At 43.3% G+C, this 16,674-nt stretch overlaps 1 protein-coding gene across 1 annotated transcript in view; it reads left to right on the forward strand.

Moving 5' to 3' along the window:
- NOX5 (NADPH oxidase 5) overlaps window positions 1-16,674 on the forward strand; it is a 246,625-nt gene that overhangs the window by 74,394 nt on the left and 155,557 nt on the right. Inside the window, exon 4 of the mRNA XM_069221267.1 lies at window positions 6,232-6,466. Coding sequence (XP_069077368.1) covers window positions 6,232-6,466 — 235 coding nt within the window. The remainder of the gene's footprint in view (window positions 1-6,231; window positions 6,467-16,674) is intronic.

Consider the following 16,674-nt stretch of genomic DNA (forward strand, 5'->3'; position numbering starts at 1 on the left):
CACAAGTTAAAAAAAAAGAAATAGTTTTAGAAGGAACTCATGAACATCTGTATGATGTTTCAGTTTCTCCCTTTGACCACTCACTCCCTTTTTATATGTTTTTTCATGTGCTTATTATTGATAATTATGATAGGATAATAAAAACATCTAAATCTTTAAACCACTGAGACTAAAGCCATCCGTGATGACAAGCTAGAAGAGCATCTGGCACAGGTGCTGATGTTTGAGGACATAAGCTCCTTACTTCTTGGTGTGGGGCAGATATGCACATTTACATTTTTCCACAGATTACGTCAGAAGCCATTGGAGTCTTGATCGCACTGCCATCACTTATTCCTTCCTTTTTATTCCAGCAGCAAAGCAGACCACTGCACCCAGTCTTGTAGTCTGACTTTGTTTGTCTTTGCCAGACTTAGACAAAGTGAATTGGGGCAGCCTTCTTTTAGTGAATTATCCCACAATTAGAGCCTGGCGAATGAACAGGTCAAGCACGCTTTTGACCTGTGAGAGTTTGAGCATAAAAACGTTGGTCATGAAGTGACATTGAGAACATCCAAGGTAGGTCACCTTCTGTGTGAATGAGAGTACCTGACCAAAATATTTTACTATTCACTGTAGGCAGGCAATGTTTTATAAGCTGATTGTGTCCTGAAGAAGATAACTTTGTCTTTGGTCTTTTCGGATGCAGTGAGAGAGTTTAGTTTTCTGACTCATAGTGATTTAAGTTGTGACATGCATATATTCTGTTTAGGATCAATACAATAAGTTATGCGCTCTGATGAAATCCTGTGATAATGTCATGTACGATACATGCAGTAGATGGGCAGCATAGGCTATGCCCAAATGGAACACTACCCATCAAAGGTATGGGAGAGGCGATATAAAATCCAATCCATCTAATTTATTTTTTGCTTACAGTACTGTATTAAACCAATTCAGTGTTAATACTGATACAACTGCAATCTCTTTGAGATGGTGGACCAGCAGCATATTGTCCCGCATGTCCAAGGCCACTGAGAGGCCTCCTAGTGGCTGCATGCCTCTTATTCACTCTCCTTAATCAGCTGTCAAAAATATCTTACAATGACAGGGAGAGAACCCAGATTGTGGTCAGAAATATACTAAAGAGTTACGTGGTTCTATAGTTGAGAATCACCTTTATATTTACCACGTGAGGGACTCGTCCAGGAGCCTGTAAATGCACAGAGTTAATGGATTGAGGTTTGTTTTTCAATAAAGCATGAAAAGGTTGTCTCTGGTTGGAACCTGCCCCTCTGCTCCTAAGGATTTAAAAACGGAGGTCTGGGGTGAAGAGGAAGGAAACTGACTCATGCATCTTGGATCAGGTTATATTCCCATTCTACTTGTCTCAACCACATCCCTTTATCCTTCCATGTGTGCAAAGGAGGCAGCACAAGACTCCTTTACACGGGAAACCCCTTCTGTATCCCTCTTTCTCTGCTCACTCCCCACTAATGTGCTTTCCCTCCTACTCCCGCTTCTCGCCTGGCCCCTAGTCCACTCTACTGTGTTTTAGTCTCCTCATTCCCTCTCATGTTCTTTCTCCATTTCTCTTCACCCCTTCATTACAGTTATCCTGTCTCCCATTTCCTATTACCTGCTCTATGCCTCAGACTCCCCGCATTCCAGTCTGCAAGATTAGTCGTAAACCTATGTTGTGTTTTCATGAAATACCCAGTGTGTAATGGGCATCAGGAAGCGCTCCAGTGCCTAGTGAAGCATCCACATCGGCATTTATACATCACAGCTTAAACATGGGGCAGTGCTTTGGCTGTAGCATCTAGCTATATATACTAACATGTGAAGGTCCTATTAAATGTTTGGACTACATAAAATAGTTGATCTTTCATTTATCAGATGGCATTTATATCTGGAGGAGAGATCTGGGTATGTATGATTTAGGGTGGTATGGATTGTCCGGTTGTGAGGTGTCTGCCCAATAATGGCCAAATTATTTACATTCCTGGTAAAAATTTACCTATTATACTTGGTTAGAACAAGAACCCAAGAGCAAAATAACCAGCCACGTCATCCCTTTACAAAGGCAATTGGTTGAATGTTTGAGCATTTTGCTGACTACCATCTTCTGCACAATATGCCCAATTATATCCCAAGTAGGAGAAATGTGATTTGCCGGACATGGCTCCAAATGCTTGGCCAGCATCCAAACAAGCCTAAACAAGTCAAAATATCTTACTCATAAAAACTGTACGCCTCTGTTGGGATTGTTGAGAGGCTGTGGCATTTTAGTCACCTCAAAAGCCCAGGACTGCCAGAGAAGCTGGGATGTTTAGATACCAACCTACCGATGGTGCATTGTCGTTTGTTTGGGGAAATATGTGAGGAATAAGGTACTTTGCAATTAATGTATTGATAGGGCACTTTGGGTAATTTGTTGTCAATTTGTATGTTTGAAAGAGCTTAATAAAATAATTTCAATATATGAAATACCCTAACAAGATAATAATTAGAATACATGAAATAGCCTGATAAAATCAAGTACATCGTAAAAGTGCATTTATGGTGACCAGATTTCATGAAAATTGTGATGAACAGAATTGGGAGAGGTTTGCTTTGAAAAGAATGGTTGGCAGCGCATGATGAGCAGAACTGTGAAACTTTGATGATCCATGATTGTGGGATATTCAACGAAGGCTGAAATGGTGGAGATGCGTGTTGTGGGCAATTCGTTGTGAGCTGAAATGTGGTAAAGACGTTGCTAGAAGAATTATAAAAGGAAATCCATTTTGTTCAGTATTGTGGAAACTATTCTTAAGCACAATTGTGAAAAATTCTGTGAGGATAATTGCAGTAAATTTGTGGCCATAAGAAATATGGGGCATATGTGGCGAGTATAAACATACAACATCGAGGACATTTCTAATAAGGAAATTCATTCTTCACTACCCACTCCTGTGCCACTGGAAAAAGGTTTATTGTAATCGATTTACAGAGATATTCTGAGGCAAATTCTCAGTTTTGAGGAATAGTGACAATCGCCTAGAATTTACATACCAAAAAAAGGGTCAGAACGCAAGCCCCTTCTGCAGAGATGGGGCGACCCTTCACAGGGACCCCATTTCAGGCCACACACATGAATAGCTGGGAGAAATGGGAGACTCAGAGGCCCCTCTTCACATTCTGCATTGTGAGCCCCATTATTTTTTGTTACCCCGCTGACCAAAAACTGCCTCAGTTAAAATACTGCATGCATTTTGCCTAAGAATGCCTCTGCATCTTGCTTGTAACAAAAATCAAAAGAATGCATGCACATTCGTTTGCATCCGTGTAAAAAACTGTCTGGTTAAAAAAAAAAAAAGATTTCAACCTAGCCGTATGTCTATCGTTTTCTAAAGTTAATGAACTTACCATGATTTTTTCTACTTTTTCTAATGCCTTTTCCATGGTTTGCTTCCTAGGTACATGATTTCAGCAATTATTGTCTCCCAACCTCACTGCATTAGAAAGCAAGCATTGGCAAAACCAATAGACAGGGCCTTGACGTGCTGATGCAATGGTCAATTTATATTTGCATTTTTTTTGTAAATATGCCACAAAAAAAGAAAAAATAGACTGCACCCTAAATGTAACATTTTAAACTATAACTCGCACCTCACCATGCACTGTGTTGTCATCAATGATTTAATTTCAGATGTCATCCGTGATGTTATCAATTATGTCAATGGACATGTCATGGGTGATGCAATATGTGAGGTCAAAAGCAATGCGAATTGAAGTTACCATAGCTGGTGAATTTTACTTTTTGTTTAGTTTAAAATGTTACATTCAAACTGACATATTCACCTAACTCTAATGTCACTTTGTTTTTTTCAGTGAATTTCTGAAGTAATATAGTAATACCTAACTATAACGTCATGTAAACCTTTATTTTTTTCAGTGAATTTCTAGTTTTTTTAAAGATTAAAGTAATATTTAATTACGGTACATAGCTATGCCAATCCACTGAAGGACTTGCACAGTGTGGGGAGTGCGTAGCCAACCCACCACAGACCCCTTTTTTAAAAGGTTTTCGAATCCTGCAGGACACTAATGGAAGAGCCGACATGGTCCTTGCACTCCTTTTTTTTTTTTAACATTGAACATTTAGGACTTCCCACAAGGTCCAAGTGGTCAGGGTACCCCTACCCTGCCTTTTGTACTTTCTTTTGTTTTTTAATTTCCAGGACACGGGTTCCGAATACATGTGTCCTGAAATGATGGCTGCAACATTTGTCCTCATGTTGCAGCCAGCCAATCAGAGCACACACTCTCTCGCCCAATGAGATTGCTATGTTATTTAAACTTGCATGCTCGTAGAACTTTGCGTACTCGCAAGAGTGCTGAGAGAGTCCAGCGAACCCATCCGTCCATGGACCTTAATTTCTCAAAACATGGAATGGATTTACACCATGAATGCTTTTTGGGTAAAGATCTAGTTTTCTGCCAATTTTGTTGTAATTCTGTTCAGCTATTTGGGCTTGCTCCATTCAAAAAATCCCACTGGAAATTTCAGGGTAAATTGCATTTTGGGACCCCCCCTTTTTATCGGTGCCTGGTGGATCACCCGGAATCTTGCAAGAAAGTAGCTGGGATGGATGAACTTTTTTTTAGGAAATGTTTGTCAATTTTTGTTAAACAACACAAACGTTATTAGCAAACCAAAAAGCCATTTTCCTTATTAGGTCCTAACTTTACACAGTGGTGACCTCCTCTATCTATCTATCTATTTGGGTAATTTTCGGATTTAGGGGTGGGTAGTGGTAAAGGATAACAGTAAATTAAAAAAAGAGGGTGTTGGGAGGGTTCCCCTCACGACAGAATTTTTTAAATATTACATTAAAAAAAAAAAAAATATATATATATATATATATATATATATATATATATATCTTAAAAAACGAAGGTTTAATGGATGTTATAGTTAGGTGAAAATGTCAGTTAAAACATACTGTTTTAAAGTAACAAAATCACATTATCGTTATCTCAAGTATCAATAAATTTGTGCCCTAAAGTAACTATAGCTCACGCAACCACCATGCACAATGTTGTTATCAATTATATATTTTCAGATGTCATTATGGATGTTATCAATGCAGTCATTGAACATGTCATGAGTGAGTTACTTTAGGGCACGAGTAGGAAGCAGCGTGGAAAGCAACATAGAGCTAAATCACAGAGGTTGTAAGTAACATGGGTACATAGGGAAGCAACATGGAGGATGCGTGGAAGGAAGCAAAAAGAGGCATTTCAACTTGATTGGCAGTGGAAGCAACCGAATAAAGGGGAGTGCAAAGTGGGGATAAAGCTCATGGGAGAGTGGCTCGATGGGCGAAGCTGTACGAAACGAAAGCTTATTTAAAAGCAGCTCAAAGGACAAAGTTTTGGAAAACTAATTTTTATAATGTTATGAAACAAATGTGCTGAGAGAAACAGTCAACATAGTGAATGATAAAAACACATGCATTCTCATGGAATGCTTATGAAAGTGGCTGGAGAAGTGATAAAACAGAGAGTATGGGGAAAATGCATGAATTCTCATGGAGTTCTTTTAAAAAAAGATAAAAAAGTCGCTGAAAAGAAAACACTTGTGGAGAGTTTAAAGGACCCAAACAGAGAGATGGCAAGTAGATCATGCTCTGCTGGAAGGATAAAGGCTATATGGACGGGCTAAAACAAAATCATCAAGTAGAATGCGAGAAAATAACAGCGACAAAGCAAAAATGCAAATGCAGGGAAAGGGGCAAAGTTGCATTCCAGGTGTCCTATCGACATGCCTTCAATAAATCCTTCGCAATCAGACAGCTATTCTATCTGGCAGGCTTCAACGTTATTACCTCCAATGCCTTTTGGGATCCTTTCATCTGCACACAACTTCTCTGCTGGATACAAGAGGTTGAAGTTGCTTCCTGACAGTTGCTTCCACGATAGCCTCTTCCAGTATGAACTGTTATGTTTGAGCATTAGTAGCGGTGTAACTTATTCCTTGGGCCACAGAAGCCTTGATCCCATCCCTAAATGTGATGAAAGGCAGCCCACAGTACAGCTTACTTATGCTGCTGAACATTAAGAATGCTTAGATCCTACATTAGGTAATATTGGGAGCCACAGTGACAGCGTACTATGACTGTGCATTCTTCCTAGGCTGAAGGCTCCATTATAACATCCCATCCTTTCCTGTTCTAATTCTTCTCAACTGTTTATTTTCCTTAGTGCCGCAAACTGGCTGAAACCACCCAGCAATGAGAAGAAGAGGCACACACCCCGCTATCTCACACCAGCCTATTGGCATAATAATCGCAGCAAGCTCCTATTCATGTGCTGTTACACCTGTGTGAATATCCTTCTCTTCACGCTACATGCCCTTAAACACACCAGCTTCGGACACTGGATTATGGTGGCCAAAGGGTGTGGGCAATGTCTCAACTTCAACTGCACGTTCATTGTGGTGAGTACAGGACGGGGGTTTTGCAGTAGCCAAGTGTCAAGTATTACCTTTCCAGTAAGCATCTTGGTTTTAGCTAATTTGATGGAACATTTCCATACGAATGGTGTCATGGTACTGCAAGATATCTCTAAGAGGTGAATTAGTTGGTTAAGTGCGGAGTTGGAAAAGTTTATGTATTGCAAAATGTTGTAAATTTGCACCCATACAGGGTCTTAGACCCAAATGACTCCAATATTCTGACTATCTTTTGTGAACTTTGACCGATTCTTCTTGTGACTGTTCATTGTGGTAAAGATACAACCTGGCTGATGAGAAATAAGCAAAAAATACATTGTATTTGAAAACAACTGGCATACAATGGCAAGGTCTCACTTCATTTGGAAATATAAGTGATAGCTTGAAGAATATCCAAGATAATTTCCACGATCATGTACAATGATGGCATCGGATTAACCACCTTTACATACTTCTTGCAATTTATGCAATACAGACTTACACTTCTTTCCACCATGAGGAAGCCAGGAATCGCCAAGAATCCTACAAACTAATCCAGTTACTATTCTCTCCAGGTGCAAGATGCAAATGAATATAACTCAGTGCTACTATAATTTTTCAAATGGCATGTTACATGCCAATCCTAATAAAATATCACACCCTTCATGTTCAGTTTTAAATTACATATACATTACACAGTTGCAGCCTCCACCGTGTTGTTAAAGTTCGGTCAGAGTTTCCACAAAAAGAGCATTTTTTGTAATGCTAATAACTTAGGCTATGTTTGACGAATCTGCATAAAACGTTCTAAAAAAAGTCCATCTACCTTGGTTCATGTATGGAAAGTTTCATGCTGATCTGACAAGTGGGGATAAAAAAAGGGGGGGAGCCCAAAATGCTGAATTCCCATGTTAATTCCAAAGGAAACTTTGCTCTCTAATACTGAGTTCTGAGTCCTAAAATGGCAGCCAATCAAATTTCTTGGGTCCACTGAGCCTCCGCGGAGTGAAATGCACAGTTTTTTAGCATTAATTGCATAAAAATTACTAGACGGATTTACAACAAATCACAAAAAGCACCCTTTCTGGACCAAGATCTGGGGCCAGATGTAGGAAATGATTTGCGACTCGCAAACGGCAAAAATTGCCGTTTGCGAGTCGCAAATGTGAGTTTCCTATGCAGAAATGCATTTTGCGAGTCGGGACCGACTCGCAAAATGCATTTCCGACTCGCATATAGGAAGGGGTGTTCCCTTCCTATTTGCGACTCGCAGTGGGATGCAATTCCATTTGCGACCTGGTACGCGGTCGCAAATGGAGTCGCAGTTACCATCCACTTGAAGTGGATGGTAACCCACTCGCAAATTGGAAGGGGTCCCCATGGGACCCCTTCCACTTTGTGAATGGACCCAAAAATATTTTTTCAGGGCAGGGAGTGGTCCAAGGGACCACTCCCTGCCCTGAAAAAATACCGAAACTAAAGGTTTCGTTTTTTTTTTAAGTGCAGCTCGTTTTCCTTTAAGGCAGCAATTTGCGACCCACCTCATGAATATTCATGAGGTGGGTCATTGCGACCCCATAGCGAGTTGCAGTCGGTGTCTGAGACACCGTACTGCATACCAATTTGCGAGGTGCAAATTGCGAGTCGCATGGACTCGCACTTTGCACCTCGCAAATTTTTACGTTGCTACATCTGGCCCCAGGTCTTCTACCAAATTAGATGTAAATCTGTTCAGCAGTTTGGACGACTGCTGTGTTTAAAGTTCCTATAGAAAAATGAATGGGGAAAACGTGTTTTGGGACCCTCACTCTACAATTTTTCTCAGGCCCCTGCTTGACAAATACCCCCCCTCAAAGCTTTCCGGGAAGGAAATATCTATAAATATATATATGTAGATAGAAATATGACTTTGCTCACTCCTACCGTTAAAACCACCAAAAGGATTAACACCAAACTTGGAATGACAGTAGAACTTTACTCAAAAAGCTTGATTTGTTGGTTTCTTGTACATCCGTTCAGTTGTTTTTGGAAAACAAAATTTAAATAGGGTACTGTGTAGGCTTGAAAAGGTTAACACTTTTGTAAATCTTTGCTTTTTTTAGTCCAGGGATGGTCTCCAAGACAGTCTAAATTTCAAACAAAAAAGGCATTCCTTTAGATGAGTGAGGTTTTTGCACCTGTAGTGCACTTCTAGTCTGCGAACCAAAAATAGAAGCCAAGGACATGATGGCTCTGATTGGCTGTCCGCAAGAGAAAACACACACTTTCAGAAAATGAATTTTTGGGAGAGGTTGAGGGTTATCTGTGTATAGCCGAGTTAAGACTCCAGTGCTCACATGAAGAGATCTTACCAACCCTTGTTAATGTACACAAAAATTAGGCACTAAACAAAGATGTGGAATCCACACCAAACGTACCAGGAGCAGATTAAATAGTGTAAAAAACAGTGGAGCAAAACAGTTACTGCTAAGGGATCATTTACTTTGTCCTGTTGTCACTGGTGCCTCTTGTCTTGTCTCCCTGCTCTTGTATCCCTGCTTTTCTTGCCACACCTCTGTGGCAGCTCTGTCTTCCTGTTGCTTTGTTTCCCAGTTTCTGCCAGCTTTTATGGTGCCACCTCCCCTAACACTGCCCTTTTCAGTCCCCCTTTTCACCTGTCTCCCATTCATCAGTTCTACATGGTATAGTGTTGTTCTATCACGTGTATCTTCTATCTCGCCACTTTAATTGGTCTCCTGTCTATTGCTCCAGACTGCCATCTCCTCTTTTCACAAGTCTCTTTCACAAGTCTCTTCCTGAAGTCCACCAGCGAGGGTGATGTTCGGGGTGGAGGATGAGGCTGTTCCAGGACGTGGTGGCGAGGTAGGAGAACAAATGGCCTCCACTGTGGCTTCAGGAAGGCGGAGTGCAAGTCTCTTGATGGTTGGTGAAAATTCAGGCTGTGGTTCATGTGTGCTGGTCCTTTCTCATGGATGGCTTTGATGGCGTCGTGCTTCACCATCTTGAATTGGCATTTTTTCTGGATGGGGAGCCAGTGGAAGTTCCTAAGGTGTGGGGTGATGTTGGACTGTTTAGGCAGGTTGAGAATGAGTCTGGCCGCAGGGATCTGTATCATCTGGAGTCTTCTCATGAGTTCGGTGGTGGTTCCTGCGTACAAAGTGTTGCTGTAATCCAGCCAACTGGTACTTAGGGCTTGAAAGATGGTTTTTCTTGCTTCAAGGAGGAGCCATTTGATGATTCTTCAGAGCTTGCGGAGTGTGTGGAAGCAGGTGAAGGAGACTGTGTTGATCTGTTCTTTCATGGTGAGTTTGCTGTTCACGATGATGCTGAGATTGTGAGCATGGTCTGTTGGTGTGGAGGTAGGTCAGAGTTCAACAGGCCACCAGGTTTCGTTCCAAGGGGAGACATTGTTGCCAAAGATCAGCACTTCGGTCTTGTCAGTGTAGAGCTTTAAACAATTTGCCTTCTTCCAGTTGGTGACATTCTTCATGCAGTTGTGTAAGTTGTTCTTGGTGGTGGTGGGGTGTGCTGAGAGCGAGAGGATGGGCTGGGTATCATCTGTGTAAGATATAATGTTGAGATCGTGGATACTGAAGATGTCGACTAGAGGTGTCATGTAGACGTTGAAGAGGATGTGGGGAAGGGATGAACTCTTGGGTTCTGAGGAGAAGGGAGGTAGGCAGATTCTTTGAGTTTGTTCAATGAGGAACAAAGCAATCCATTTGAGTGCTTCTCCCTGGATCCTGATGTGGTCCAGTCTCTTGATGAGTGTGTGGTGGAATACAGTGTTGAATGCTGCTGAGAGATCGAAGAAGATCTGGGTCCAGATTCTCCTCTTTCCAGTAGGGTACAGATGTCACTGGCGTTGATCAGGGCAGTTTTGGTGCTGTGGTTGGCACAGAAACGGACTGGGAGGAATTGAGCTGGTTTTTTCTCTCCTAGGTTTTTTGTTAGCTTCTGGTTGATGGCTTTCTCAAGAACTCTGGTGGGGAAAGGGAGTAACGAGATGGGATAGTAGTTCTGGAGTTCGCACAGGTCGACAGAGGGTTTCTTGAGGAGAGGTCTGACTTCTGCGTGTCTCCATGCATCCGGAAGGGTGGTTGTGGTGATGAATGTGTTGAGGATGATGGTGAGTTAACAACAGAAATCCGTGCTTCTAGGTTGAGGAAGGAAATGGGGCAGGGAACCATAGGTGTTCCTACGTGGATAGAGTTCATGATGGCTGTGGTGTTCTGTGTGGTCATCTGTTCCCATGCAGTGAGTGGTTGGTCGTGGGAGACATCCGTTGGGATGAGGAGGCTGAGGATGTCAGTGGGTTGAGGATCAAATTTCCCGTAGATGGTGGGTATTTTGTTGTGGAAATGGTTAGCTAGAGCGTTACAGAGTTCCTGTGAAGGGGGATCGTGTTCTCGGTGGCTGTTGGGCAGGAGAACTCTGACAATGCTGAAGAGTTCCTTCTTGTGGTTGGTGCTTGCTTCAATGCGGTCTGCAAGGTCCTCTTTTTTCATGTCTTTGATTCGTTGGTTGTATTTGTTGAGGGCTGACTTGAAATTGGTTTGGTCTGTGGTGTCTCTGCTGGTGCGTCATCTTCTCTCCAGTTGTTTGCAGCTGTGTTTCATTGTTCTGAGTTTAGGTGTGTACCAGCAGGCTTGTTTGATAGGTCTTGACTCTCTCTCTCACCACCTGCTTTTGTCTCAGTTCTACACTATCTCCCTTGGTGCTGTTGTATATCTCTTCACCATTCTCACCATTATTGCCCTTTTGTTGCTCTTGTCACATTTGTCGAGCTGGTGAAGTTAAACACCAGTGTAGGAATGGGGCTATAAACTAGCAATGGCAAAGCCAGGTCTCGGCTCTAAAAGACTGAACTGTTTACTTTGCCAAGTTTTTTGCCATACAAACATTGCTTGAAATCTTACCCTGGGTTTTCTATCAAAAGAAAACCCACACTAAGATGGCTACTGATTCGCATGCGAGTGTTGTGATGTATGCATGCACGTGTTGTGATGCAATCTTGAGCATGCCGCATCGTGCTGGGCAGCAATGTTTAATACACTATACTAAAATGTGCAATAGAATAGTAGAGAGTGTTTGCAAAGTGCAAAAATGGATACAAGCAACTCAGCATTAATTTACAGCTTCCAGGCCCTCGTGAAAGAACAAAAACATAAATACATAAATGTGAAAGTGTGACTCAAATAAACCAAATGTATATAAGATAGGATCATATGTTTATTCAAACACATGCCAGCCGCAGCCTAACAACAACTGCTGCTCCCAGAATGTTCATAATAGGTGTTCCTTGATGGAAGATTACAGTGGAACACAGGCATGTAGTGAAGGGAGGGAGCGGGAGCAGGATACCAAGCACCTTTTTTCTACAAACAACAAAACAGAAAGAAATAAACCAAATAGTGAAAGCTTAACATGTGAGCTGAGGTGACGGTAATAATCGGTGGATTAAATAAACTGGACACTTCCATATTTGGAAACTAACCCACAGGGAAGGCATTTATGACAATGCGAAGAATTACAGTGGAAATGTAAGGCAAGGATACATATACTATAAGGAAAACACCAATATGTCACATAGGGGCTCATTCTTACTTTGGCGGGCGGCGGAAGCCGCCCGCCAAAGTAAACCCGTCAGAACACCGCACTGCGGTCGAAAGACCGCTGCGGTGATTCTGAGATTTGCCTTGGGCTGGCGGGCGGCCGCCAAAAGGCCGCCCGCCAGCCCAGGGCAAATCAACCTTCCCACGAGGACGCCGGCTCAGAATTGAGCCGGCGTAGTGGGAAGGTGCGACGGGTGCAGTGGCACCCGTCGCGTATTTCAGTGTCTGCATAGCAGACACTGAAATACTTTGCGGGGCCCTCTTACGGGGGCCCCTGCAGTGCCCATGCGATTGGCATGGGCACTGCAGGGGCCCCCAGGGGCCCCGCGGCACCCCCTACCGCCATCCTGTTCATGGCGGGTTTCCCGCCATGAACAGGATGGCGGTAGGGGGTGTCTGAATCCTCATGGCGGCGAGGATTCCCCCGAGCTGCGGAAAGTCGGTGGGAGACCGCCGACTTTCCGCTTCTGACCGCGGCTGAACCGCCGCGGTCAGAATGCTCGAGGGAGCACCGCCAGCCTGTCGGCGGTGCTCCTGTGGTCGGTGACCCTGGCGGTCACCGGCCGCCAGGGTCAGAATGACCCCCATAATCTTTTAGGTAGGATTTTCTCTTCAAAGTCATTCTCTGCTGAACACTTATGCCACATTGCCCTCTTCTGCCACCAATGTCCTTATCTCTCACACAGCTAGAACAATGTGGTAAAGGTTGACTGCAACCGATAACCACACCGTCACCCCCACACAAAGACACTTTGTTCACATTCCATACCCTTCCATCCGAGGTCTTCATGCTCCACATTCCTGAACAGGTTAGTGATCTTCATGTGTTTGGTGAACTTCAATGCTTTCTCTCTGTTCATGGGCATCCTTATGCACACCCTATTGCCCTCCTTGAAATGACCTTCCTTTGTGGCTTTTCTCACATCAAAACATATTTCTTCCAATGCTAAGCCAACTTTTCTCCCTGAGCTCATCCTCAAACAGCAGCCTAATTCACCCCTCCCTCCAGTCCATCCAACCTGAAGTCAATATCTTATGGAGCAGTTCAAAGGATGTATTCCTGTAGGCTTGTAGAGGGTGGGTGGGCAATCTGTAAGATATCATTTTTGTAAGTATTTCTTTCTTCCAGTTCAACCCACACACCTTACAGTTGGATCTCTTCCTTGATTCTCTGTACCATGCCATTGTTTTCAGATGATAGAGTGTCCCCTTATTGTGAACTAAACAAAACCCACTGAAGTAATCTTCAGTCGTACAAGTACAAAATTGTACCCCAATGCCTTTTAGGATTTTCTTGGGATACCTCTCTCTCCCTGCATAATCTCCTCTAGATAGTTCATCACACCCTTGAACTGACATCATTCACCCAACATCCCTCAGGCCACCTTAGCAACAGATCAACTAGTACCAGGACAAAGGGGAAGGCAAGCTTTCCAATCAATGAGTTCAGTAGATTTAAGCCTGCTTCTTCCCATGGTATACACAACGGGAAATGTCCGGAACAACGACTCAGTAACCACGCTTCCGTGAACAATGACTCCCTTTTTCTCTGCCTTAACCACACATGTGCTGGACAACGGATATGCGTGGTTAAGGCAGAGAAAAAGAAAGTGCATCAGGGGAGGACGTGGTCAGGTAAGTGGGGTTGGGGCAGGGTTGGGGGATAGTTTTTAGGGGTGGTCGAGGTTGGGTTATTTTTTGGGGGGCGGCAGGGGTGGGGGTCGGGGCAGTTTTGTTTTTAGGGCAGGGTAGTTTGGTTTTTAGGGGTGGGGTCCGGATAATTTTGTTTTGAGGGGCAGGGTAGTTTTATTTGTGGGGGTGGGGTTGGGGAAGGTTTTAGGGCTCAGGGTGGGTGGGGGGTATTGGGGTAGTTGTTTTTAGGGGCAAAGGTGAAGGGGGTTGGGGTAGTTTTGTTTTTAGGGATGGGGCCGGGGTAGTTTGTTTTTTAGGGCAGGGGTTGGGGTAGTTTGGTTTTTAGGGACAGGGTTGGGGTTCATGGTAGTTTTTGTTTTTAGGGGTGGTGGGTCGGGGTAGTTTGGTTTTTAGGGTGCGGTGAGGTAGTTTGGTTGTGAGGGGTGGGGTAGTTTTTTTTAGGGGCTGGGGTGGGGTAATTTTGTTTTTAGGGTGGGGTGGGGTGGTTTGGCTTTAAGGGGTTGGGGGTCGGGGTAATTTTGTTTTTAGTGATGGGGTAGTTTGGTTTTTAGGGGCAGGGTGGGGGGCTGTAGTCCTATTTTTAGGGGCAGGGTTTGGGGTCAGGGTAGTTTTGCTTTTAGAGGTTGAGGATTGGGGTAATTTTGTTTTTATGGTGGGGTGGGGGCTCGAGGTAGTTTGGTTTTTAGGGGTGGGGGTCGGAGTAATTTTGTTTTTAGGGGTAGGGTGGCGGGCTTGGCTAGTTTTATTTTTGGGGATGGGGTCAGTTGTTTTTAGGGCAAGTGGGGGTAGGGGAAGGTTTTAGGGCTCAGTGTGGGTGGCGGTATCAGGGTAGTTGATTTTAGTGCAGAGGTAGGGGGGTCGGGTAGTTTTGATTTTAGGGCAGGTGGGGGTGGTTGTTTTTAGGGTTGGTGGGGGGTCGGGGAAGGTTTTAGGGCTCAGGGTGGGTGGGGGTGTTGGGGTACTTTTGTTTTTAGGGTCGGGGATGGGGTTTCAGGGTAGGATTGTTTTTAGGGTAGGTGGGGGGCTCGGGGTAGTTATGTTTTTAGGGCAGATGGGGGCGGTGACATGTTAGGACCATGCATACCATTCCCACACATGCCTTTACTAGGCATGCTTTTACAATGAAAAATCGTTGTGAAGGTATGCTTGATAAAGACATTTGTGGTAACAATGCGGTAATTGTTCCAACCGCGTTGTTCAGGCATGCGTGGTTCTCACATTAGTTGTTCCATGATACACTCATACACAACACCTTACTACAATTCATAGATGGTGTGAACGTTTTCAGAACCATGTCACTCTCAACATTCTCTCACTATAAAATCACTGCAGAGCTCAGTCATTCCTATGAAAGACAAATGTTTCTTGTTCTTTGGTGTCTCCATTTTGTAATTGCTTCTCCCAGTTCAGTTTTGGATTTTGCACCAGAACAATACTCACAATGCGCCAAATAGCAAATTTCTTCCTTTGCAAAGAAGCATTATTTGCCTACAGGGCTAAGCAATGACCCTCAAACTACTTGAGTACCTCCTTAACGCTAAATGTATGCTTTACAGACGAAATACCAAAAATCAAAACATCAGTTTGGGATTACTTTACCCCTAACAATGAGATCATGGCCCTTTTGAAAACTGATATTGCCAACAGTGGTACAAAGGGCATGCAAGCAAGCTTATAGGCCCCAAAGGGTGTTGTAAAATATGTTGAGTTCTGTCTCGCATCGAAAAGACTAATCTGATGATATGCAGAGGTGACATCCATAGACATAAAGTACTTGCCCCCCTGCTAACAAAGACACAACTCAGTAACTCTGCCCCCCCCCCTTTATTGAGCATACGCAGGTCGACACTCAGCCTAATTTCACTTGACACCTTCATGGCAATGACAACCAGTGCAAATTATTCAGAATCTTCAACAGGCACAATGACCACTTTCTCAGACAGTCTTCCAAGTTCTTTCTTTACCGCTTCATGAATCCCTTTCAGTAACCTTCTCATCCTGCCAGACACCAGCTTGGCGCCTACCTTCATCTTTATGTTGTGAATGTAATTTTCCACCAAATTCTCTGGGGATCAAACTTCCAAAGTCAGAGCAATTGTCTTACACCTGTGAACACATTCCTTCCTTCGAGTTTCATAGGGATCCTAATATGTCTCCAGCTTCTTCTGCTGTGGCCATCCACTGATGAAGTCCCATTTGACAGACACATGCATCATGCACAATGTGATCTCCCCATGCTTCTCAACTCACGTCTGGAAAATACCTTACATTTTGATGATTTGCCTACTATACTCCTGGCTGTATGTCCATCCTGTTCAACTTGACTTTCTATTGAAGTACCTGGAGTATCTTCTAGGATAATGGTAATTCAAGAGCAACATCATACTTACAATCTTTCCTTCTAGCTCAACAGCATCAGAGGAATTACTATTATCCTTGCACATCAACTGGAGCACAACCACATCACAAACTTCTCTCAATGGCCTCTTCTGGATAACCTCCAAAACATGTTTGCAGCATTTCAAGAAGTGGCCCATCTTCCAGAACTATTGCGTACAGCTCTGCTTGCCGGGCAGGATTTACTATTTGTTATCTGCCCAACCATGTGAAATCCGATGCATCGTTTCACAAACTTGTTGCTAGACACTTTGGCATTATCTGTATTTTTCCTTGTCTCTCTTCGTATTATGTTGGTCTTTGCATACACACTCTACTTTGACACCATCACACTTAATTATTTTGACACACTTAAATATGTGTTCTACCCACTTGGCAATCATGATCACCTCACTTAAAGGTGGCTCGTCTTTTAGCCTTAACTCTACTCTTATCTTTTCACAATTAAAATTAAGCACATGTTGGTCCCTAATAAGCTAATCGGTTAACTGGCCAAATATGCAGCTTCCAGCTCATTTCCTGGGGGCTTATAGAAACTCCTCTGCTGTC

Source organism: Pleurodeles waltl, chromosome 3_1 (assembly GCF_031143425.1).
Source record: "Pleurodeles waltl isolate 20211129_DDA chromosome 3_1, aPleWal1.hap1.20221129, whole genome shotgun sequence".
In the NCBI taxonomy this organism is placed as follows: domain Eukaryota; kingdom Metazoa; phylum Chordata; class Amphibia; order Caudata; family Salamandridae; genus Pleurodeles; species Pleurodeles waltl.